This window comes from Calypte anna, chromosome 26 (genome assembly GCF_003957555.1).
Source record: "Calypte anna isolate BGI_N300 chromosome 26, bCalAnn1_v1.p, whole genome shotgun sequence".
Classification (NCBI taxonomy): Eukaryota; Metazoa; Chordata; class Aves; order Apodiformes; family Trochilidae; genus Calypte; species Calypte anna.
In genome coordinates, this window is record NC_044271.1 from 2,450,055 (window position 1) to 2,472,556 (window position 22,502).

Below are 22,502 nucleotides of genomic sequence, written 5' to 3' on the forward strand. Positions count from 1 at the left end.
GCATCCCTCATCCTGCTGGTCCCAGGTTGGTCCCTGCACACCTGTGCTGCAGCCAGCAGAGCCAGGACCGACCCTTTCCACTTGGCAAAGTTCAGCCCAGTAAGAAAACTGGAGTCAGTATTTCTATACTGGTTTAACATTTCCATAATGTGTTATTCATGGAAATGAGCTCCAGGAAGTTATTTAGTCCCGAGCCCCTCTTCTCCTCCAGCTTTAGGCAGAAACTTCTGCCCGTGGGTTTTTCCCTCCCCCAGCCTTTCTCTAAAGCGTTTCATTCATTTTCTCTGTCTGACCCAAGTCACTTCAGTGCAGCAAATGGTGTTACTTCTCCTCAGCTCAGTGAGGATTTTGCATCCTTGAGCTCCTTGCTTCATTTACTGAGACAATTCCCTGTCCTGAGGTCAGTTTTCAGAGTTCCCCCCATTCCATGGCACCGGGCAGAGCACAGCCCTGGGACCCGGTTTGGGATTGGACCCAGGGGCTCTGCAATCCTCTGCTCCGGGGAAAGTTTGGCAGAAGGCTCCTCCGCAATCCCTCCTTCCAGCTGGAGCTCGTTGCATCCCTGGGAGGGGGAAGCCAGGAGCTCTCAGGAAAGAGTTAAGCCCGGAGAGGCTTTGGGCTCCTTTGGTGGGGAGAGGGTTGCTCTTTTGTTTGTTTTGAAGCGCTTGGCAGGAAAGCGGGGAGGAGAAAATTACCTAAGTGATAGTGAGGTTGCCACGAACTCCGTAAAAACTGTGAAACCGAACCGGAGAAACTCCACCTCGCAGCCTTGAGCCAGAAGCACAACCCCTGAAGAGAAAGAAACCCACCCCACCAGCGAGTGAGCTCAAAGCCTTGAACTCCAACCAAGCCACATGAGCTCAGAGCTGCAGCAGGACTGAACCCCCCATCCCCCCAAACCCCTTCCAAGCTGCCCCGGCCAGAGCCTCCAGCAGGAATGCTGCTTTTCCTGGGAAGTTTAACAATGCTGAAGTGGAGGCAGCTCTTCTGGATCGCCCTCTGTGTCCTGGAGCTCTCCGGTGAGTATCGGCTGCAGAAACACCAGGGCTGAGAGCAGCGAGCCCAGGAGGGGGCAACTTCTGGGTTAACTTCAGCTTGGGGCTGGAGGTTTAATGGGGGGACTGGGATTTCACAGTGAGAACACTCTCAGGGACACTTTCCAGCCCAGGACACTGTTAGGGACACTTCCCAGAGCACCGGGCATCCCTGCCAACACCTCCCAGCCATGTGCTGCAGACTGGAAGTGGTGCTGGGATGAAGGGGAGAGCCCTGGGGATGGGAAAGCTCCCTGAGATATTGCAGATCCCATAAAGGGGTTGGAAATGCAGCCTGCAGAGTTGTGTACTCAGGCTGTGCCGGTGCAAACCAGCTTCGTTTTTGTTTTGTGGCAGAAACCGAGTATTTTCTGAAAGCCAAATGAACCTCTGTAAATATGCAAAGCTCCTACTCCAGCTCTGCAAAAATTCATCTTAAGAAGAGGTGAATAACAATACAGTGATTTTTCTCTAGGTAGTATTTTTCAAAGGGTTAGATTGTGGGGAAATACTATCTTTTTGCCCCAAACCCAACAACCATAAAGTAATAAAAAGAGACTAAAAAAAGTGAAGCAGCACTGGGTGTGCTGGGACAGGAGCCAGGGACCCGCGGGTGTCTCCTCAAATGTAATTTTTCCTTACGTGAATGTGAGTGAGTAAATCTATTGAAAGAATTTGCTGTGTTTTGTTCTCGTTTCACGGTGCTCCTTTCATGTTCCCCTTGCTGTTGAGGTGCATTGCTCACCTCAGCTCTTGTGCCTGACCCTCCAGTCTGTGTTAATTGTACAAGAATGAGAAAAACAAAAGCTTCTTAAATAAAACTCAGGAGTGTCTGGTTGGGCTGAAGGGAGCAGCAAGGGTGGAAGACAAAAGTGTTTACCTGAAAAAGGGAAATGTGGGTTCCTTGTAGTACAAAGCAAAAGTGATAGTGATAGATAAAAAAAAATAAAAAATAAATTTAAAAAAAAAAAGTGCTTTGTCTTTGTAAAGACAAAGTTACTGAGTGACAGGGGGGTTGATGGGGTTGGTGCTGCTGCAAAATGCCATTGGCACAGGCAGCATTCCCACTCCTGCAGGATGTTCCAGGGCTCTACTGGCACTTGCCAGGAAGTTGAGGAGTTGGATTCTTCAGTGTAGCTGCTGTGCAGAGCAGAGAAAAACCTGGGAGCTGGCTGTGGGGTTCTGCAGGCTCCTCACCTCCCTGGGGAGTGGGAGAGGACGAAGCCAAGGATTCAGCTGTGCAATTCCCAGTGGGAATCCCAATTTCCGGGATTTCTGCTCAGGTTTGCTCCTGGCAGTGCTGGTAAGGGTGGGATCACCATCCTCCCCCTGCCCCAGCACAGCCTCAGCTAAACCCCCCCGTTTTACAGGAGAAACAAAAAGCAAAGGTGGGGCAGGTGCCCTACAAGTGTGGGTGGGGGGAGGCTGGGTACCAGCCCCAGGCTGGCTCCAGGGCAAGGAGCAGCCTCCTCAGAGGAACCAAATTGCATAGGAAATGTTCAGTTCTGGGCTTTGCCAGATCCTCTGGGGATCTGCTGAGTGGCAGTGGGTGTCAGAGCAGTTTATGCTTGGCCCTGGTCCACAGACAGAGCTGATGTTCCGGGGCTGCTCCAGAGCTCTCTGCCCACGCAGTGCCACGATGATGCTGTGAGCTGCTCCCTGTGGCAAAATTGGGTTTTGACCAACCACGTGCAGAGCTTGGCTCAAAACTGGCATAGGAAAGAAAGTTTATGGTCTCTTTGTACGTAATACAAACTTTTTTCTCTTTATAAGTTGAAATTCTTTCTGGTTTACATCTTTTTTTTTTTTATTCATCTCTTCCAAGCTTCATTTTAAGAAAAAACTTACTTCAATTTAAGGAATTCTTTCTATCGTCTGTTCCCTCCACAAGATCTAGAGAACCTCTAAATATCAGGGAAGCAAAAGTGGCTCTAAAACTCACAGCCACTTGAGTTCACCATCCTTTAGAGGGCTGCACATCTTGACTGCTGAACTCAGGAGCACCCTCAGTCCCCAGGAAGGCACCGGGCTCCGGAGCAGCACCCAACCCCAAGGGAACCTTTGGTCCAGCAGCTGGGACTTGGGGTGAGGGCTTGGGGGGGTCCCCACAGCCCCCTGCCCCGTGCGTGACTGCAGCCCCACACCCACATCCTGTCTGGGAGAAGGAAAAGGGGGAGGGAAGGGGTTTTTATCAGATATTTCCAGAGGGAAGAGGGCTCCACCCGCTTGAATTCCTGCCACATGGCTGGGAGCTGTAAGACTCCAAGGCGTGAGTAATGCAGGCGGGAGCCCTCGGAGGAGGCTGTGGATGCTGAGATCCATGTCCTGGGGTTCCTCAGCCCCGGTTCTGGCAGACGGTGGTTCTAGTGGTTCCAGTGGTACTGGTGGTACCGGTGGGACTGGTGGTGCTGCTCCCCGGGGCTCGCAGCCAGAGCTCAGCTCTTGGTGCCCTGGTTGAGCTTGGGAAAAAACTTGGTTAAAGGCACAGAAGAATTGGAGACTCTCCCAGGTTTGTGTTTGGGCTCTAAAGAGGCCCCCAGGTCACAAAGGGTTTACAAGAAGTTGGTGAGAGCACTGCCCAGGCCCCTGCTGGGCTGCAGGAGTGGGGCAGAAACTCCTGGCAGAGTAGGGCAGGAATTAGGGAAGTTTTCTCCTCTTTCTCCACTATGGAATTTTGCCTCCCATGGTCCCGGTTTAGTGCTCAGTTGGACCAAGCCATTTGGACCAAGTCAACATTTAAATTTTTGTATCTTTTTTTTTTTTAATCTGGTTTGAGCTGAGATAATTCCAGAGCCCCATTATTAACTTATCTTTAGTCACCAGAAGCATTTATTTTAGAAGCTAGATAGGTGAGTACAGCAGGTACTGTGAAGGACAGTGCTACTTCACAGGTATGTGTGGCTTTTGCTCCTGCACTACCAGGTGAAGATTTCCCCAAGGTTAACAAATGACTTGTCTTAAAATCTCACACCCTTAATACCAACAAATTGACAACGTTTAGCAAAGCTAGTAAAAACGTATGGTGCAATAAATGAGTCACTTCAGCAGAGCACCATGTGCATTATCCAGCCCACATCTGGACTGTTATTTATCTCAAGAGTCCCAAGGTTTCAAAAAATGCAGCCATATTTTCTATAAATGTGTCTGCACACTCTACAAGAAAGGGAAGGGGAAGAAATACTGCGTGACAGAGCTTCTCCCAAATTACACTGAGCAATAATCCAGGCTTCAATTTATGGCATTCAGTGGTGAAAAGACTTTGATTAGAAATACCTCTGGTGCTTTACAAACATCTGGAACAGTTCAAAGGTGCCTGGGTGGCTGTGGCACTTGGGGAGGTCAAGTCCGGGCCCTACAGTGCTCTGGTGATGTCAGGTTTCCTGCTGAAGTCCATGCAAACCCAAAGCTGTACACAAAGTGTGGATTTAGCTGTGTTCTGCTCCTTGTTCTGGGCACACAGTCTTGCCTCCTGCTTTTCATTTGTTAAAATTCATCAGAAAGCCGTGGTGATTTAATGAGTTGGAAATGAGTTGTCTTGGAGGGAAGAAACTTCTCCCTTTAAAGAGAAGCAGTGCCAGAACCTCTAAATCTCAGCTCCAGACACCTGCACCCAGCCCTCGGCAGGGCCCCCGCCTCCCCCAGAGCAGCTGCAGCCTGGAGGGGGGAGACTGGGATGCACTGGGATGGGTTGGGATAGGATGGGGTGTGCTCCCCACCCTCCAGTCCAACCTCTGCCTGCTGCCCCCAGCTGCCAAACTGCACCCTGGTGGTCTCGGTCTTTGCTTCTCATAAACCATCCAGGTTCTCTGGACCTGGTCCAGCAAAGTGTGAACATTCTGATGGAAAAAAAATAAATAATAATCCTCAGCAGGACATCAGCTGCAGTGCCTGACCCTGCAGGACATCAAAGTGTGTGTGAAAGTGGAAATGTGTCCCCAGCCCTGATGCTGGTGCTGGGCAGATGATCAGGACCTGTCAGTGCTGCTCCATCTCAAAGGGTTGTTTGGGAGGATGAAATAATTCTTCTTGGAGCCTGTGCTCCCCTGGGCAGAAATACAGATGAAGCAACGTATTTTGTGTGATTTTCTCTTTAGTGTCTGGATAGGAAGCTTAAACAGGGATTGAAAGTGTTTGTTAAAGGTGGAAAGAGATCTTAGGAGCAGAAAAGGTTAAGAAATGGGAAGAAATGTGTTTGCTCTGCCTCTATAGTTTGTTTCAGAAGGAGGAGCTGAAAGTACAATCTTTCTAACATACCAGGAAGCAATATATAAACTTTAAGTTAGAGCAGCAAACCATCCTCCAAACATTCTGTTTTACCTCCAAAGATGTTTTTGCTCATGAGTCAGAGCTGATCCCAAGCCAATGGGAATGTTTCTGTTTACTTTGAGCTTGTGCCTGCAACTGCAAATCCAACTTATTTTTCCTGAGGCGCACAAGTGATCTCTTCCAAGGCCTGAGTCTTTCCTCCAAGGATTATAAACCCAAATTACTATGAAATCCAGCTTTGTAGAGAGCTCTCTGCATCCCTGGGTAAGCCCAAGGATTGGGCAGGATGAGGGCAGAAATGATCCCATCCTCCTCCAGCACCCTCAGGGACCCCCTGGAACCTCTTCAAGGCTGCCCCAGATTTTGGTCCTCACCCAGCCAAGATGTTTGAGCTCCTCCCAGATGAGCCCCAAGCCAGCCTGCCCTTTGGGGACAAGAAGAAAGTGAATTTCTCAAAGCAGACCACCCACCCATCCCTGACCTCTTCCTTTGTCCCCAGGAAATGCTTCTGGGAGCCCCACAGACAACACCACAGTGGCAGCCACTGAGATCAAAAGCACCAGCAGCAAGGCAGCCACTGGAGCCACTGAGACCCCCAGAACCTCCGGAGCTCCCAGAAGTGCCCAGACAACATCAGCAACATCTGGTAACTGCCCTCCTCACCTTGCCACAACCCCCACCCCAATTCCTGGTAGCGTTTGCATGAATAATCAGATTTATTCACATCACAGCCTTGCCCTGAGAAACTGCACCGTGAGTGCCTGGGTTGGGCTCTCAAAAAAAAAGAGCCTGATTATGCTCAAAACTTTTAACCCTGCCCAAAACATCCCACCAGGGGCATCCTAACGATGCTGTCTTCAGGATGGGCTGCTTAGACCTGTCCTTCCCAAAACAGCCAAGAAATGCTGGGACAAAGATGCTCGTTAATTTTTTATCTCTGCACACCTGTGCTGAGCAAAGAGCACCCGTCTGAGCTCTGCTGGACTTTCTGCTGAGAGGCCAGGGGTGCTCTAGGGTGCTCTGAAGGAGGGACCAGGTGCTCAGTGCCTCCCCCTGTGCTGTTTGAACTCAGCATTTTGCAGGGCAAGGGGATGGGTGACAAGGGTGCTGCAAGGGCCAGGCAGGGGCATCCTTGCTGGGGCACAGGAAATGAGCCCTTTGTAAACAGATTCTGAAGCACATGTAACAATTAAGTAGCTGAAGCAAGTCTAAAGAGCCTTTCTTAGCCAGCCAATACCAGGCTCTGGTACTGCTGGCTATGACCAATCAATATTGTACTCCAGTCATTGCAATGCCACGCACTGATTGAGAGGATTTGAGCTTTCTCACCTCTCCTTTTCATTGCATTTTTTCCCAACCCAACCTGTGGCTGGGTCCCTGGCAGTCAGCTCCACCTCCCTGGAGCTCAGCAGTGAGCAGCCAAGCCTGCAGTCCAGCTCAGCCTCCCCCCAGCCACTGGACACCCCCTCGAAGCCAGATCACACCAACCAAGAGCTCCCCACAGCCGAGAGCCCAGAGAAAGATCCCAGCACGACAGCAGAAATCCTCAGGACCACAGTGGCTCTGGAAAACTCTTCTGCCAGCTCGGAGCATCCTCCCACCTCAGCTACCACCACTCGTCTGCATCCCGGCAGGGACAGCCCAAAGGTGAGGCTGTGGCTGGGCACCTCCTGCCCATGGGGCCACCAGGAGGCTGGATTTGTCCATTGATCCCATCCCTGTGTTTTTTCTTTCCCTTTCCAGCCCATCACGTGCCACAACATCAAAGAAGTGAGCGACACAGGAGCCATCTGCTTGCAGCTCAACGAGTCCAACACCTGCGTGAGTGTCAGCCCCAGGGTGGGGACATGGAGGAGGAGAGGGGAACACCCAGGAGAGGGGAACACCCACTAGGAGGGGTGGGGACATGCAGGAGGATAAGGGAATTATCCAGGAGGAGGGGTGGGGACATGGAGGAGGAGATGGGAACACCCAGGAGAGGGGAAGATCCAGGAGGAGGGGTGAGGACATGGAGGAGGAGAAGGGAAGACCCAGAAGGGATGGGGACATGCAGGAGAAGAGGGGAATATCCAGGAGAAGGGGTGGGAACATGCAGGTGGAGAGGGGAACGCCCAGGAGGAGAGGTGGGGACATGCAGGAGGAGCAGGGAACATCCAGGAGGAGGAGAAGTTCCTGCAGGGGTCTCAGGCTTTTAGAACCCCCCACCATCATTTCTGGGGGGTCAATTTGGGGTGGGGGGCTCACCCCATTAGCTCAGGGCAGAGCATCTGAGCTGTGCCAGGCTGAGGGAGGTGGGGATGCTCACTGCAGTCCCAGGGGAAACGCAGCCTCCTGCTTGCATAAAAACTTCTTTTTCACGATTGAGCTCTGGGGTCACTTTAGCTTCTGAAGTAACCCCCCCCCTTCCCCCCATGTTTATCGGGAAGCTGCCTTTGTTCCTCTCCTTCCGCTTCCCTGTTGGGAATGCAGGAGCCTTTTTTTTGTCTTGCCAACTGCCCAAGGAAAGGGATCAGGGCGTCTGGAGGAGCAGGGGGGGCTGGATGATCAGTGTCCCCATCTGCACAGCCTCCTAAGGGAATGCCTGCCTCTAAACTGCCCTTGGCTTTGTGCACCAAAACTGAAGCATTTAGCGAAGCAGAAGCGGGTGGGTGAGGCACAGGAAACCTTTCTGCTCCTTGAGGCATCCCAGATGGTGTGGGATCTTGTGGGGCTGGGCAATGCCCTGGATAGAAAACGACAATGATTAATTTTAGTTGTGCTGGCCAGCTATGCTGTCCCTCACTCCCTTCTTAGGGCGAGTTCATTCTTACTCGGGTTTTCTCTACAAATTGGCCATGAAATGGCACGGAGAGTTGGAACTGCGGGCAGGGACCGCACTTCAGCCAGGATTCCCATGGAAAGTGCTCCGGGAGGGAGTGAGTCTGATCCCAGGTGCCATCTAGTGGGCACTGGTCCGGGTTGGGACACGCAGCACTCGGGCACCCAGCTCCGTGGGTGTCTGAGGAACACACAGAATGTCCCATCCAGTCCTCTCCAACCCTTAACCCCCCCTCCAGGAGAAATGCTCCAACTTCCCCACTCCTGCTCTGCTCACCAGGAGCTCCAGGTCCCAGGAGACCCTTCCCATGCCTCCATCCTCACAGTTTCCCCAGACTGGGACAAACCAGCTCTGGCTGGACCTGGGAAGCTGATAAGAACCTCTGGGAGAGGAGCAGGATAGGAGGGACGGTACCAGGGGCTGCTTTCCTGCTGGCCTTTCCCAAAGCAAATGAGCAATAAGCTGGCACCCGGCACTGCTAATTGCGAGGGGAAATTCTGACACTCAGATGAGTTCTTTCCACAGCAGAGAAAGGAAAATACACACTTGGGTCTCTTGTTCCATCTCGGCCTTTCTTACTCCAAGCCAAGCTCTATAGAAACAGCTGAAAATGATTTGTTTGTTATTCTCCCATGGATGAGTTTCTGCATTTTTTGTATGCTCAGAGGATGTGGCAATCAGAGCACAAAGCTGAGGCCATTCCCAGGCAAGGAGAGGAAGGCCCTGAGGTGCCCTGCTCTGCCCAGCACCGCAGGACAAGAGGGTTTGCTCCTCTCACACAGCTCCAGGATGGGGGAAACCTCCTGGAGAGCAAGAGGGGAGCAGGGGCAGGGCCCAGGACCCAGCTGGAGCCAAATTCTGCCTCAAGGAGGGGCACAGCCACAGCTGAGGTGATGTTTGGGAAGCTGATAAAGGCTTTTAGCAACTGTGGGCTCTGTCTCCAAGCCTCCAGTGGCTGAAAATAGACCCAAGGAGAAAGCCTGTCCTGTTTGATAGGGAATTGGCCTGCAGAAGGAAAAAGCTGCAGCTCCTCACTCCTCTTCCTCCTCCACCCAAGAGTCGGCTCAGCTCTAAAATGTGAGAAATTTGTATTTTTTTGCTTAGCCTTTGATCAGCAACCTAGCAAAAACATTTAAGACATTTCCTAAACAGGAAGGCTCAATGCTTCTTTGTTATTTCCCTCCTTTCCCAGCCCCTGCCTGGGACTCTGAAACAATAGGGATCTTCAGGAGCCTGCTTCAGTTCAAAAATTGAAGGGACTTCAAGGGCCCTGCAGACCTGATCCTAAATTTAACCTTATTTAAATGCTGTTTGCAAGAGTTGATAATAATAACTTTGCTTAATTTAGTCTTATTTACTTAAGGAACAAAAAATAAGGATCCCCATTTGCCAGATGTTGGTACTGGGGACTGGGGTGAAGGACTCAGCCCAGTGCTCTTGGTCACTTCTGCCCAGCTTTGTGCATCCCAGAGGAGCCACCAAACACAAGGGAAAACTCCACAAAGCCACCAGTAGTGTCAGCAGCACAGCTGGGATGGAGGATTGGTCAGCTTGTTTAGTTCAGTGGCTCTTTTGTCTTCACAATTCTGCAGAAACACTTTCTGGAGAGGAAGGGACTGGAATTATGGAGCGTGATCTGTGAAGGGAGCACCCACCCCATCCCCTCCCCCTGCCAGATCAAACTGGCTAAATCTGAGGTGGACCAGGACTGCATGCTCCTCATCCTCGTCGGTGAGAGAGGTCAGTGGGGCCAATTCCTGGGGCTACAACTGGTCCTGCTGGATAAGGACCTGGAGATGGGAAACAGGAGAGGGGAGTGGGGATGTGGGACACAAATCCTCACTGGCAGCCTGAGGAGCTCTTCTCCCCACAACTGCTGCTCTTCCTTCTGGGGTTTTACCAGTTCCAGATGCTGGGTCCAGAGCAGCAAAAAGCCTCAGAGCTCCTCTGTGCCCAGCAATGTCCAGGTCTTCAGCACTGGCATTGGCTGCAGTCTGACCCTCTGGGTGATGGGCTTCTCCTGTTTTAAACCTTGCAGATCCAGCCACAGACGTGCTCCAGGAGACTCATTGGGAAAAGGTAAGATCCTTCAGCAAATTCTGATTGGAAAAGAAAAAATGAGTGGCTGGAGAAAGGAGATTTTTAGATGGCTGAGACCTGTACCTGCCTCTGTTTCAGGGTTGAGCTTTGGCACCTGAGATGATCAGAGCCATCTCACCGTGAGAGCACTAATACAACCCCTGGAGGCAGAAATGCCTGAAGTAGCATAAAATTTGGTATTTCCTTAAAAAAGGACTGAATGCCAAGAGTAGCTCTGAGGATGCAATTGGTGCTCTGCCTCTTCAAAGCACCTGCCATGAATTCCCCCTCTCAGCACAGCAGTGTGGCTGCCAGGGGGCTGCAGAGCTCCAGGTGCCTGTGCCAGCAGAGAGCTTCCAGCCAGGCAGATCCATGCTCTGCATCCCAGATCCAGGCTCTCCTGTCCCAGGGAGAACATTTCCCTGTGCCACAGGAGGCCCTTGGATGGAGATGAGACCAGGAGGATGTGGGAGTGGAGGGGGCAAGCAGAGAGCTGAGGAGCTGGGGCAGCCAAGCTGGGTTTGGTTTTCCCTCAGGTGGCTCAGGAGGTGAAGAGCTGCATTGTTCCAGCCTGGGGGCTGCTCAGCAGATGCTCATGTTTCCTGTTTGTCTGACTCCAGGCTCTCTTTGTTGGTTTTTTTTTTGGGTTTTTTTGGTTTTTTTTTAGTTTGGAATAAAATCCCTCAAGAGAGGGAACGTGAGGAACCACCAGGATTTTTCTCAGAAGACCCTGATTGCCTTGGTCACATCTGGATTGCTGCTGGCCTTCCTGGGCTTGGCTGGCTATTTCCTGATGAAGAGGAGGAGCTGGAGCCCGGCGGGGGAGAGGCTGGTCAGTGCTTACAGGTGGCAGAGCCATGGGTAGAGAAGGGGCAGAGCAGAGGGTTGGGGACCCCCAGCCTGTCTGTGTGTCCCCAGGTCACTGGGACATTGTGACCAGGGTGGGCAAGGCAGGAGCAGGGTGAGGGGAAACCTCTCCTGCCTTCTGGAATGAGCTCCAAGCTGATTGCATCCCTGGGAAAGCCACCCCTTGCTCCTCCTGGTGGGTCTAACACTTCTTTGTGCTCAGCAGTAAGAACTCATCCTGCAAGACCCCTCCAGAGACACCGAAACCTTAGGAATTTGTCATTAAAAGTGACACTTTTAACTTTCCAGTCACTGCATTTGAGTTATGTCTGTCTTGTGCCAATGCTGTAATAAAGGCTCTTTCTCCCCTCACTTAACAAGCGATGGTAATAAAATATATCCAGAAAGAGAAAGATATTTCCTATTTCCCTTCTCCCCTTCCCAGGCAGGCTGACTGCTGAGGACTCTTCCCCACCAGTGACTTTTGGGGCCACGAGCCCTCTGCAAAGTGAAGGGAGGGCTGTGCTCTTCCCCCCCCAACAGCTGTGTCCTGGGAAGCCATCAGGTTATTTCAGTGCCAGGAAGGATGCTCTCAGATGGGAAGTGAGGTGCATGTGCCAGAGACAGGGATGTGGCAACCTGGGTCCTCATCCCCTGCTGCCTCTGGGTACCAACTCCTGGATACTGGCAGCAGGAAAGGTGCTGTAAGTGCATGGCAGAGTTTCTGTGTCCAGCACACCCATCCTGCTGCCAGGGATGAGGGTGCTGAGGGTGCTGAGGATAGAGTGGGATGCTCAGTGCTGGATGCTGCTGAGAAATGGGGAGCAGGGCCATCTGCCACCCCCTGCATCCCTGTCAGACCTGCCATGGTGGGGACAGGGACAGCTCTGCTATGGCTCTGGCTCCTCCAGAGGCATCAGCTCCTCACAGCAATAGTCCCACAGTGTGTCCTTGCATCTGCAGCCCACCCCAGCTCTGCAGGATGCTGCTGGAGCCCAGGCCTGCACCTCTGCTAGCAGCTTGCTGGGAGCTGTGGAGCTATTTAGAGGCTGAAAGGAAGAAGGATGGGGAAAGAAAAAGAGGAAATTCCCAGAGTTTTCATTCAATTCTGCTCCTTACTTGACCGAAGTGGGAAGCAGAGGTGGTCTCTCACAGCACAGCTCTGCAAACCCAAGGCAGGGTCAGCTCCAAAACCTGGGTCTGCTTCTCTTTTCAGGTCCAAGGGGAAAAAAAAACTATATACATAGTTCCTGGCTGGTTTTCTTGCTTCATCTTGCCACGGCATGGTTCAGCCCCTCTGTTCCCTTCCCAGCAGCAGGAACAGGTTACCATGCTGCCAGTTGTTTGTCCCTCCTGTCCAGGAAGCACAGGCAGCTGGCCAAGCCCTGCCTGCAACCAGAGCCAGCTCCTGTCAGCCCTGTCCCTTCCTTAACTCTGCCTTTTGTTCTTTACCTACCTGTTTAGGCTGAAGACCCCTATTACACTGAAAACGGGAGCCAGGGAAACACGATGTTGATGGTGCCCCCCCAGGAGCAACCTGAGCTGCAGGAGAAGCCAAACATCAACGGAGGGACTCAGGAGAACGGGACCGGGCAAGCATCCTCCAAAAACATCAGCTCAGCCCGGCAGCACAGCCCTGCTGACACTGAGATGTGAACCTCACTGGGGAGCAGAGAAACAAGGGAGAGGAAGAGGTTTCTATGGACAGTTAGGGAATTGCAGACCTTTTTTTTTTATGATGATGATGATGATGATTTCCGTGAAGAACTTCTTCAAAGTCAGCCTAAAGCGCACGAAGCGGCGGAGCTGCCAAGGAGCTGCTTCCCCCCCTCCTCCTGACCACACAAGACATTTTTTCACAGCTGTTCTCTGCTTTTGTTGTTAGGAGAACATAATGAGAAATACAAGTGCCCTTAGCCCTGAACAGCTTTTAAGTGGAGGCAGAACAAAGCTACAGAAGCCTTGAGCCGTGCTCCCCACAGCCAGAACTCCTGGTGGCCGTGCACTGGGCTGATCAAAATAGTTAAATTGGGATTTCAGTGACCAAAACCTCTCTGGTTTCAGATAATTTTGGTTAACAGAGTTGTTTTTTTGTCTCTTCTTTATGTTTAAGTGCAGGATTTCTTCCTCTTTTAAGACCATCAGGCATTTAATCCTCCTCCTTCTGCTTTGTCTTTAGTATTTCCTACTCCAGCAGAATTTGCTGAAGCTCTGTGTAAAACTTCCCAAATGGAATTGAAGGTTGAAACATGAACAGACCTCAAACTTGTTTCTTTTTCAGTCCTACCAATATGTAAGTAGTCACTTAGAGTAAAAATCTTCCCCAGCCTGTGCCCAGAGTAGGACTTTGGAAACAGAAGATGCCACAGGGCTCCCAGTGGGATGAGAGCTGGGCAGCAGCCTGGCTCCATGACAGGGTTCTTCCCTCGCAGTGGATACAGGAACAAAAAAGAAGTGTTTTTTCCCTTTGGTAAGTGAAGTCCAACATTAAAATCCCAGCAGGAGCAGCAGGTTCTGTTCCCAAGGCTCAGCCTTGAGCAGGGGCAGCTCTGGTGATGCTCCAGAGGCTGCAGTTCAGACCCAAATCTCTGCTGGCAAAAGCAGCGAATCCCACACCCAAAATAAGGATAAAAATTTGCCCTTGAAGCTGATCTGCCCTTGTGATAGGGAAGTTATCACAACCTTTCCTCGGTGCTGAATATCTGAGGGGAAAGTGTTTTGGTTTTTTGTTTCTTGGGTTTTTTTTTGGTACAGTGTTCAGTCCACCAACACTTTGGGCTGTTTCCACGGGTGAAAAGTCATTTAAACACCCTTTCAAAATGCTTCAGGTTCTGTTTGTTTTGGTGTGGGTTGCTTCTCCCAAATCTCATTGTAAATAATCCCAGCTGAAAGGAAAAAAAAAAATACCTGAGTATTAAAAAAAATCAGCTTCTCTGTTGTGTCCTTGGAACAAGAGTGTGTTTGTTTATCCTGCTGGGACGCATGGCTCTGGCTGTGCCTGTGCCAGCACAAGGAGGGGACAAGACCTCCCCAAGAGGTTGTTTCCCAGCAGGAATAAGATGACTAAAAGCTGTGGCTTGTTCCGTGCACATCATCCCTGTCTCTCAACAAACACATCTGTAGGACAGGGGACGTGCAGCACTTCATTAAACCTCCTTTGCTGGATTTTTCTGGTGTTTGTGATGCCCGGTTAATTCCTGGGTAAATTAAGGGAAGGGATCTGCAGGGCTGGGGTCAGGTCTGACACCAGGGGTGGGGGTGTTGGGGGGTGTCTATGAGGATGAAGATGATGAAGGCTTCTTCACTGTGCCCTGAGCAATAACCAGCAGTGGTTCCTGCCTCCAAGGGTTTGCAGGGTGATGCCTGGAGTCCTTTGTCACCCTGTGGTGATGCCCAAGCTGCTCTGAAGGCAGGAGGAGGCTCAGGGCTGGGTTTTTCCTGACCCAGCTCCCTCCTCTCTGGGATGCCCTGGTGTGTTTCTCCCAGGGATGGGTTTGCAGGGGGTTCTCATGGAGCTGGGGCTGCCTGAGGTGGTGGGTTTTTCGTGTTTGGTTGTTTTTTTTTAATCCCCAGTTGTTTATCTCATCAGCAGTACTGAGTGCCCTGGAAGTAGGAGATTTAACCAAACATCAGGTGTGTTTTTCACAGCTCGGGGGACATCCAGCAGCCAAGCGGAGACAATCAAGTTACAGTCAATGGCTTTGGCAGAACAAAAGCTTTCCCTGGAACATCCAGGTTGGGGGAAATGCCGCGAGTGGCGGTGGCTGGGGGGGGAGGGGGGATGGTGCCGGGGCAGCGGAAAAGGCTCCTCTTCCAGCTCAGGAAGCTTCTGCCTCTCTGTAAACACCACCAGGCTCAGCTCTGGCCCTGCTGAAAGGGTTTTTAGTCCTATTATTGTTATTCCTTCCTTATCAAACCCTTTGCATTCCTTCCCTGCCGCCCTAAGCGCCCGCCGGGTATCCTCCTCCTCCTCCTCCCCCTCCACCTCCTCCTCCCCCTCCACCTCCTCATCCTCCTCCTCCCTCTCTGCCTCCGGCCTTGAGCTGCTTTGGGGCCACTTCTGAGGATTTTGGAGGGGATAAATCCATCCCAGTTTCCACCAGTGACCTGCTGGTCAAGGTTGATGCAAAGGGCTCATGCCTGGCTGATGCTCTTACGTCCAGTGGCTCTAGAATCCGTCCAGCTGGTTGGGAGCAGGGGGAAAGGGGCTGATGGAAATAATCAGCATGAAAACATCCTCTGGGGAAGAAGGAGGCAAACACAAAGTGTTTGAATAATGTAAATCGTATAAATAATACCAAAAAATAAATATACAAATGTACACTAACATAAATACACATATGAATATTAATAGAGGTATGAGTGTAACCATTAATATAAACATAAATTAGATATAAACACGGATATAAATGACACAGCCATTGCCATGGCCATCTCCCCACCTGGAACAGAAGCAGGAGCTCTGACACCCACCCAGGCAGCCCCAAACCCTCCTGCAGGCTGAAATCAAAGCCTTTTTTTTTTTTTTTCAGCTTCCCAATCTGCACTGCTATAAAACCCCACAGTGCAATGAAGGCAGCTGGCTCTGTGCGTGGCTGAAACCAAGCAAATAAGTTTTAATTAAGTCTTATTAACTGCATCCCTCAGCGGGTCTGCCATGTTGTACATAATAAAACGAGCACAACTTCCCCAGGTGAGCCCCAGGGAGCAGGGTCCCAGGGCAGGACCAGGAGCCCCCTCTCTCCCTTTGCTGGCTGTTCATTTATTTTTATTTTTTTTTCACCTCTTTAATGCTGGGCAGAGCTGCAGGATGCCCAAGTCCTACTCGTGGCCCTTAAAAGAGTCAAAAAAAAAATGCTGAGTGCTCCTGGTGCTTCCGTGCTGGGACAGATTCACTCCACATGGGGCTAAAATCCCAGTTTTAGGGTCAGAGCCTCCCGTGCCCTCTCCTCTCATTTATTTTTATTTTTCTTTTATTCCCCTCTGAAACTTTTCCACGCGATTTAACTTCAGGGCTCCAGATCTCAGGGAAGGGCTCAGCCCTGCCCCAAGGGTTCTGCGGGACTCGGAACCAGAACCAGCACCATGGGGCGGGATGGGGCGGGGCGGTGCTGCCCTCTGCTGGAGTCGCTGCGGTACAACAGGGGGGTTCGGAACCGGAGGATGCTCCTGGACCGCGGGACCGGGGCCCAACCAGCAGCACCGGGGATGTGGATGAAAATAAATAGCATATAATTGTAATGTAATTCTAATATAATCTATTCTAGGAAATATAAATAGTTGTTCCATATAATAAATACATACATTTAATAACACGTGTTAAAGTATAGGATGTATCAACTTATAGAACACTATAGTATTAATTAGACTTACTAATTATTGATAAGCAATTACTTAATTGCGTATTTATGAATGTAATTATATTAATATATAGTATATTAATATATTAACTGATGCTATATAATTAATAGTTTTACATTAATATTTAAGTATATATTATAAGTAAAATTCTAGTACATTTTATGGTTTATAATCTATTAATAATTGTTAATATAATAATTTATAGATTAATTACTTTAGGAAAGATTATATTATGTATAATAGAGAATATATAATGTATAGTACATGATAACTTTTCATATTACATACTATAAAACGTTGCTCTATTCATAAATTATTAATGCTTATTATTAGCAAGATATCAACACACTACACCACCTAACCAATATTACCTTATTAATTATTAATTCAACTATACACTCATTATTAAGGGGCCATGATGAGTCTCCCAGCACTGGTAAAGGGGGATGGATGTTCAGACTCATTTCCTGTCCTGTTCTTATCCCAGAAAAAAAACAGGAATCACAGAATGCTCATGAGTATGCATTATATATATATCTATACACATATATATTCATAGATGTATTATGTACTTAGAATTATTCTTATATTCTTCAATTATAGATACACCACATATCACATATCACATATATATTATATATTATATATTGTATATTGTATAATGTATATTATATATTATATATATTATGTATTATGTATTATATATTATATATTATATATTATATTTTATATAGTATGTATTATATATTATATATTATATATTGTACATTGTACATTGTATATTATATATGTTATACACTATGCATTATGTATTATGTATTATATGTTATGTGTTATATATTATATAATATGTATTATATGTGGAATATATATCATATGTTAAACATATATTATACATCATATATCACATATAATCATATATCATAGCATGATATGACATAATATATAACATATAAGAAATATAATATATTACATGTCATATATCTTGTTCTATATTATATAGTATGCTATATATTACATACTGTATATTGTATATTATGTGCTATATGTTGTATGTTATATATTTTATGATATATAACACATATATTTTATATTTTATATTATATATTATATATTATAATATATAATATTATTATATATTATTATATATAGTATATAGTATATATTAGTATATATTATTCATAACATATTGTGAAAATGCCCATACCTATAACTATGAACATAAATATGTCCCTGCAGTGATGTGATGATGCTTCCACCCTTGCCAAAGGCACCAGCCTTGCTGTGGGGCTTTTCCATCCTCCAGGAAAAAAAAATAAAAAAAAAAATAAAAAAAAAGGGAATTTCCATCCCTTTGCATTACGGACCCTTCACTTCACAGGTGTTTTAATCCCAAGTCTTTAATCGTAGCCTTCAGATCCATTTCATTTGCTGCTGTTTTGATTTGCAGTCAGAGACACAAATGAGATAATCTGTCCCTGGAGGAGCTGGTGGAGGCAAAGCTGAGGAACTGGTGTTGGAAACACTGAGCTGGAGCCAGGACTGAAACCCAGGGGATGGGGAGGAACCAGGGGGCAGAAGGAAAAACCCTCATCGTGGGCCCTCTTTTGTTATTTTAACCTTATTTTTGTTATTTTGCTATAACCTTATTTTGTTATTTTTGTTATTTTAACCTTAAAAAAAATAGAGACAAGAAGGGGGAAGGCTGAGGTGTTGGGTTTGGGGGGATGGCTGTGGAGTCAGGTGCTGGGATTGCATGGGGTTAAGGTTGTTCCCATTAGGAGTTGCTTGGGTTTGTGTTCTGGAGAAAAAAATCATTAAAAAAATTAAAAATAAAATAAAATAAAATAAGAAAAGAGAAGAGAAGAGAAGAGAAGAGAAGAGAAGAGAAGAGAAGAGAAGAGAAGAGAAGAGAAGAAAAAGAAAATAAAAGAAAAAAAGAAAAGAAAAGAAAAAAAAAATCCAACAACCCTCAGCAGTTTTTAACAGTTTTTCCTCTTAATTTTCTTATGGAAAGTTCTTTTTCTGGGGAAAAAGGAGATGAGTTCCAGGTTCTCACTCTAACTGTAGAGAAAAAAGGGTCTGAAGATAATTCTGTCATATTGCATAAGGCAGAAGATGTCCCCAGGGCCTCTACCTGGCAAACCCATTCTCAACTTACGTAGTTTTTATTCCTATAAATTAACCAAGTACAGACCCTCGGTTATTTATTTGCTATTTCTGGGTCTTGTGGGGTTTTCCTTCCATTTGTTTCAATCTTTGTGTCTGCATCTTCCTTCTTCTCTTATCTTCTGCCTGCCCCAGAGGCTCGTTGCTGCTTTGGCAACATCCTAATGTGTTTAGCAACGATAAGACGTCTAATTAATAGTTTAATTAGCAGTACAAGGCCTTAATAGCTTATTAAAGGAAATACATTCAGAAAATGCTTTTCCTCCCCTTGTGCTGGTACAATATAATTTACAGAACACTTCTGAGCAGCCTTCAGACTTTCAGTCGGGAGTCGTGGTTTCACGGGGGGCATTTTGCACCACTAATAATGTTTTATTTTTTTCCTGTTGTCTCTTCAAAGAGAACACAACAATTTAAGAGATTAACAAAAGCAATGGCAGAGGAACAATGTCACCGTGGCGTGGCAGGACCAGCACTATGAAGCAATCCTCCCGTCCCTACTCCTGGGTGTAAACACGTCCTGGGGGAAAGCAAACTCCCTCTGGAAAAGGCTCCAGAAATGTCTCAGAGCCGGGCAGCTCAAACCCTTGCAGGCTGCCACCCTTTTCCCCTCCTATTTGTTAAAAATGGTTGTTCTTAGAAGAAGACACCCTGAGCTGCTGAGCTCCAGCAGAGGAAGGACCAGTTCTAAACCCTCCGGACCCCTCTTGGAAAAACTGGGAGACAAATCCCGCCGGGCAGGCAGGGAGCAGAGGGAAAGCAGCTCGGATTCATTCCCCGGGCTGCCGTGTTTTTCCTCTGACCCACACAAAGATTTCTTTCTAAATTTATCACAGCCTCCATCGGCAGTCCCACTTAGCAGCAGATTACCCGGGCGGGCAGGGCCCATTCAAACCAGGGCAGGGGAGCCTGAAAAATCCCAGAGGGAATGACGGAGCCAGGGAGGAGAGGGAGATGGAGAATGAGGGGGAAGGTGCAGCCCCAGCTCAGCTCCCACATCCTCTCCGCTCCGGATTATCCCGCTCCAAAGCCCTGGGAGCCATCGCTGCGGTGGGAATACTGCTCCCAGATGGCAGCGCCCCAAATCCCATCTGGGTCCGGGCAGGTTTGCCAGGATCTGGAGGCCCTGGAGCTGGCACCGCTGGGGAGTTTCCACTGGGCTGAGGAAGGAGCTGCTGGCAGCCTCTGGGTGGGAGGCAAAGGCAAAGCAGCGTTTGGCTGGGTTTGGGTGCTGGGATAATCTGTGCAGCACCCCCAGCATCCCTCCTGCTGCCCACACCTCTGGTGTCCACCCGGATCCACAGCTTTGCCACCCGTGGACGTGTCAGTGTGACCAGAGCCATCCTGTGCCCACGCTGAGGACACGGAGCAGTGTAACCCACCCTGCCGTGGGTGCCTGGGTGCTGTTTGAGGCTTTGTGGGGATGAAGTCCTGTAGGGGGAGTTTGTTCCGTGTTTGGAATCGCAGAGGGGAATTATGCAGCTACAAGGATGGCATAACTGAGAGAATGCCTGACTAGCACGATTTTCTTCTGTGCCTGTCAGCAAATCACTTAATCTGTGCGGTGCCAAGCTCCCCATCCGTTAAATGGGGGATGATTATCCCCCTGCTTCCTAAGAGGGAGTGACAATAATTCCCACTAATGACGGTGGAGATGCTGGAAAGTGTCCACGGAGATGCGCGGTGCCACCCGGGGAAGGCTGCAGACCTGGAGGGAGCGCGCAGCACTTTTCAAACCCACCTTTGGAAATTAATTTCTGCAAGATGAGGCCGAAAATAGGTTGGGAAAGGACTGGAAAGGATTTCTCCGCCATCCCCCGGCTGGGGACATCCCGAGTCCGAAGGGACACAAGAGGTCAGTGCTGCCGTGCGCTGGGACAAAACACTCCGAGTGGTGTCGGGGGCAGTCCGGGAAGGTCCCCTCGCCCCTCAGCCGCCCCCCATCCCGGGTCCACCCGCGAAGGGACCCACGGGGCCTGCTCGGAGCTGTAGGCACCGAGAGGTGACCTTGACCGCCGGGCCCGGGAGAAGCGGGGGGGGGGAGAGGCGGAGCGGAGCCGCCTCCTCGGCCAAGGAGCTCGGGGGGGCCCCGGCGCTTCCCCCGCCGCTCTCCAGCTCCGCCCCAGCCGATGGCAGCAGCCCCGGCAGCCGCTGAGCCTCCCCCGGGCCGGGCCCGGAGTAGCGGGGCTGCTGCGGGGCAGCAGGTACCGCATCGGGGTGCGGGGAGAGCAGGGGGAAGGGGGGAGGGAGAGGGGGGCAGCGGGACCGCCCGGGGCTGCGGGGACAGCGAGAGCAGCAGCCAGCACCCCACACACTCCCCATGCACACAGACCGTGCACACATCCCAAATTAATTAATTAACATATTACTTATAATAATAGACTTACTGCATTGCAATAGTGACAAGAATAAGAGCACTAATACTAATAATATTAATAATGCTACAGCACTAATAATAATAATACTAACAATGCCCACAGCACTAATACCATAACTCCTAATAACAAGAATACTACTAACAACACTAATGAGCAGCAGCTAATTCTGTTCCCCTTCACCCAAGGGGTCCAGAGTGATAAACTCTTGGATAACTCCGACTCCATCCTAGTGGATGAGTGGGAATGACTGTCCCAGGCCAAAAGGGAAGAGCAGGTAGAATTTAAAAGGTCCCTCACATATTTTGATTTTATCCAAGGCCACAGGAGTGGAAAGGGGCTGCTTTACACCTTGCTCCACTTTTCTGTTTAGGGATAAGAGCTCCATAGAGCACTGTGACTTCCATGCCATTTATGTTCTTGCTTCATTATTTTCCTCTCACAGAATATACGTTGCTGTTCCTGTCTGTAGGTTGTTTTAATAGCGAGGTGGCTGAGACAAAGTTTACTCAATAAACTTGCCTTTCCCTTTGAGCAGCTTTAGCTTAGATAAACAGGCTTTAAAGCCCCGGCTTAGCATGGGACTAGGACTGTTTACCATTCATCATTGCTAGTTAATTGTTATTTGGTTAAATATTTAGTTTGGACTAAGTTCTTTTATGCCATTTTCTTAAAAAAAAAAAAAAAAGAAAAAAAAAAAAGGTGTGTTCAGTAATGTGGTAAAAGGTTCCTGAAGAGTGGCAACCATGAAATCCTGCAGGATTGGCTTAAATGGCCAAGACATTTACAATCACAGCATGGTTTGGGTTGGAAGAGCCCTCTGAGGATCATCCACTCCAACCACCAAAATTTTTCCCCTCCTTTCAGAGAACCCTGGGGAGGTTCCCTCTCCATGGCAGGAATTCCCACCTAGGGAATAGCAGGTCAGCAGAGCCAACTCTCTATCTCTTGATCACAACTAATGCTGCTGTATAAAAAATATTTTATACAGAAAAAGGGAGAGCAGAGGGCCCCATGTTACTGTGCAATGCCCCAATGGGAGGCTGGGCCCAGCTGTTATTTTATTTTCTCTTTCCAAGTGCTCCAAACCGAGCTGAGCCACGGGAGTGATGCTGCTCCTCTTGTCCCATCCACCCCAACCACCTTTCTCCCGTTTCCAAGGAGCCTGAACAGCTCCATTGTTCCCACTTTCCCTTCTCCCACTGCCACACTGGTCCTGCCAGCACCACCTCACATCTGGGTTGGGTTTTGGGTTGGTTTTTTGTGTTTTTTGCAGTTTCAGGCAATGGGGCTGTACCCACGGAGAAGCCCCACGGAGCGACTGTAAGGTCGGCTGTGCCAAGCAGGGTGTTACTACCACGGGGTGACAGGCACCTCAGCAAGATAACTTGGGTTGCCATGGTTACAGATGGAAAAATAGGGCTAGGGGTTAGCTCAGGCCAGTATCACATGGAGCACAACATCCCTCAGCAGCTCGGGCACACCTGGGGCTGTGGAAGCTGGAGTGGGGGCCACCCCAAATCCCTGAGTCCCCACCCAGCCCCCAGACTGAAG

At 49.1% G+C, this 22,502-nt stretch overlaps 1 protein-coding gene and 1 long non-coding RNA gene across 4 annotated transcripts; one reads left to right on the top strand and one right to left on the bottom strand.

Moving 5' to 3' along the window:
- The first annotated feature begins 581 nt into the window (after window positions 1-581).
- On the top strand, window positions 582-13,957 carry CD34 (CD34 molecule). Of its 3 annotated transcripts, none has more exons than XM_030465646.1 (8): window positions 582-1,019; window positions 5,800-5,946; window positions 6,685-6,947; window positions 7,044-7,121; window positions 9,711-9,858; window positions 10,157-10,197; window positions 10,865-11,029; window positions 12,508-13,957. In XM_030465646.1, the coding sequence occupies exons 1-8, from the start codon at window positions 938-940 to the stop codon at window positions 12,697-12,699; spliced, it is 1,116 nt and encodes a 371-aa protein (XP_030321506.1). In that variant the 5' UTR covers window positions 582-937; the 3' UTR covers window positions 12,700-13,957. The 3 variants fall into 3 exon arrangements, with proteins under 3 accessions (XP_030321506.1, XP_030321507.1, XP_030321508.1); XM_030465647.1 differs by lacking the exon at window positions 12,508-13,957 and adding an exon at window positions 11,267-11,421; XM_030465648.1 differs by lacking the exon at window positions 12,508-13,957 and adding an exon at window positions 11,270-11,421.
- Window positions 13,958-15,430: 1,473 nt separating this feature from the next.
- On the bottom strand, window positions 15,431-20,606 carry LOC115599703. The gene is made up of 4 exons (XR_003988566.1): window positions 20,315-20,606; window positions 17,612-17,704; window positions 16,776-16,881; window positions 15,431-16,212 (listed from the first exon to the last, which is right to left on the bottom strand). It is a non-coding gene; the product is annotated as an uncharacterized LOC115599703 (long non-coding RNA).
- Between the last annotated feature and the right edge of the window lie 1,896 nt (window positions 20,607-22,502).

What these genes read in the sequence shown, in the direction of transcription:
- CD34 (XM_030465646.1), top strand. Translation starts at nt 938, where the DNA reads ATGCTGCTTTTCCTGGGAAGTTTAACAATGCTGAAGTGGAGGCAGCTC. An exon ending in CCGGCAGGGACAGCCCAAAG is followed by an intron (nt 6,948 to 7,043) that starts GTGAGGCTGTGG and finishes TTCCCTTTCCAG; the next exon opens with CCCATCACGTGCCACAACAT. An exon ending in CATCCTCGTCGGTGAGAGAG is followed by an intron (nt 9,859 to 10,156) that starts GTCAGTGGGGCC and finishes TAAACCTTGCAG; the next exon opens with ATCCAGCCACAGACGTGCTC.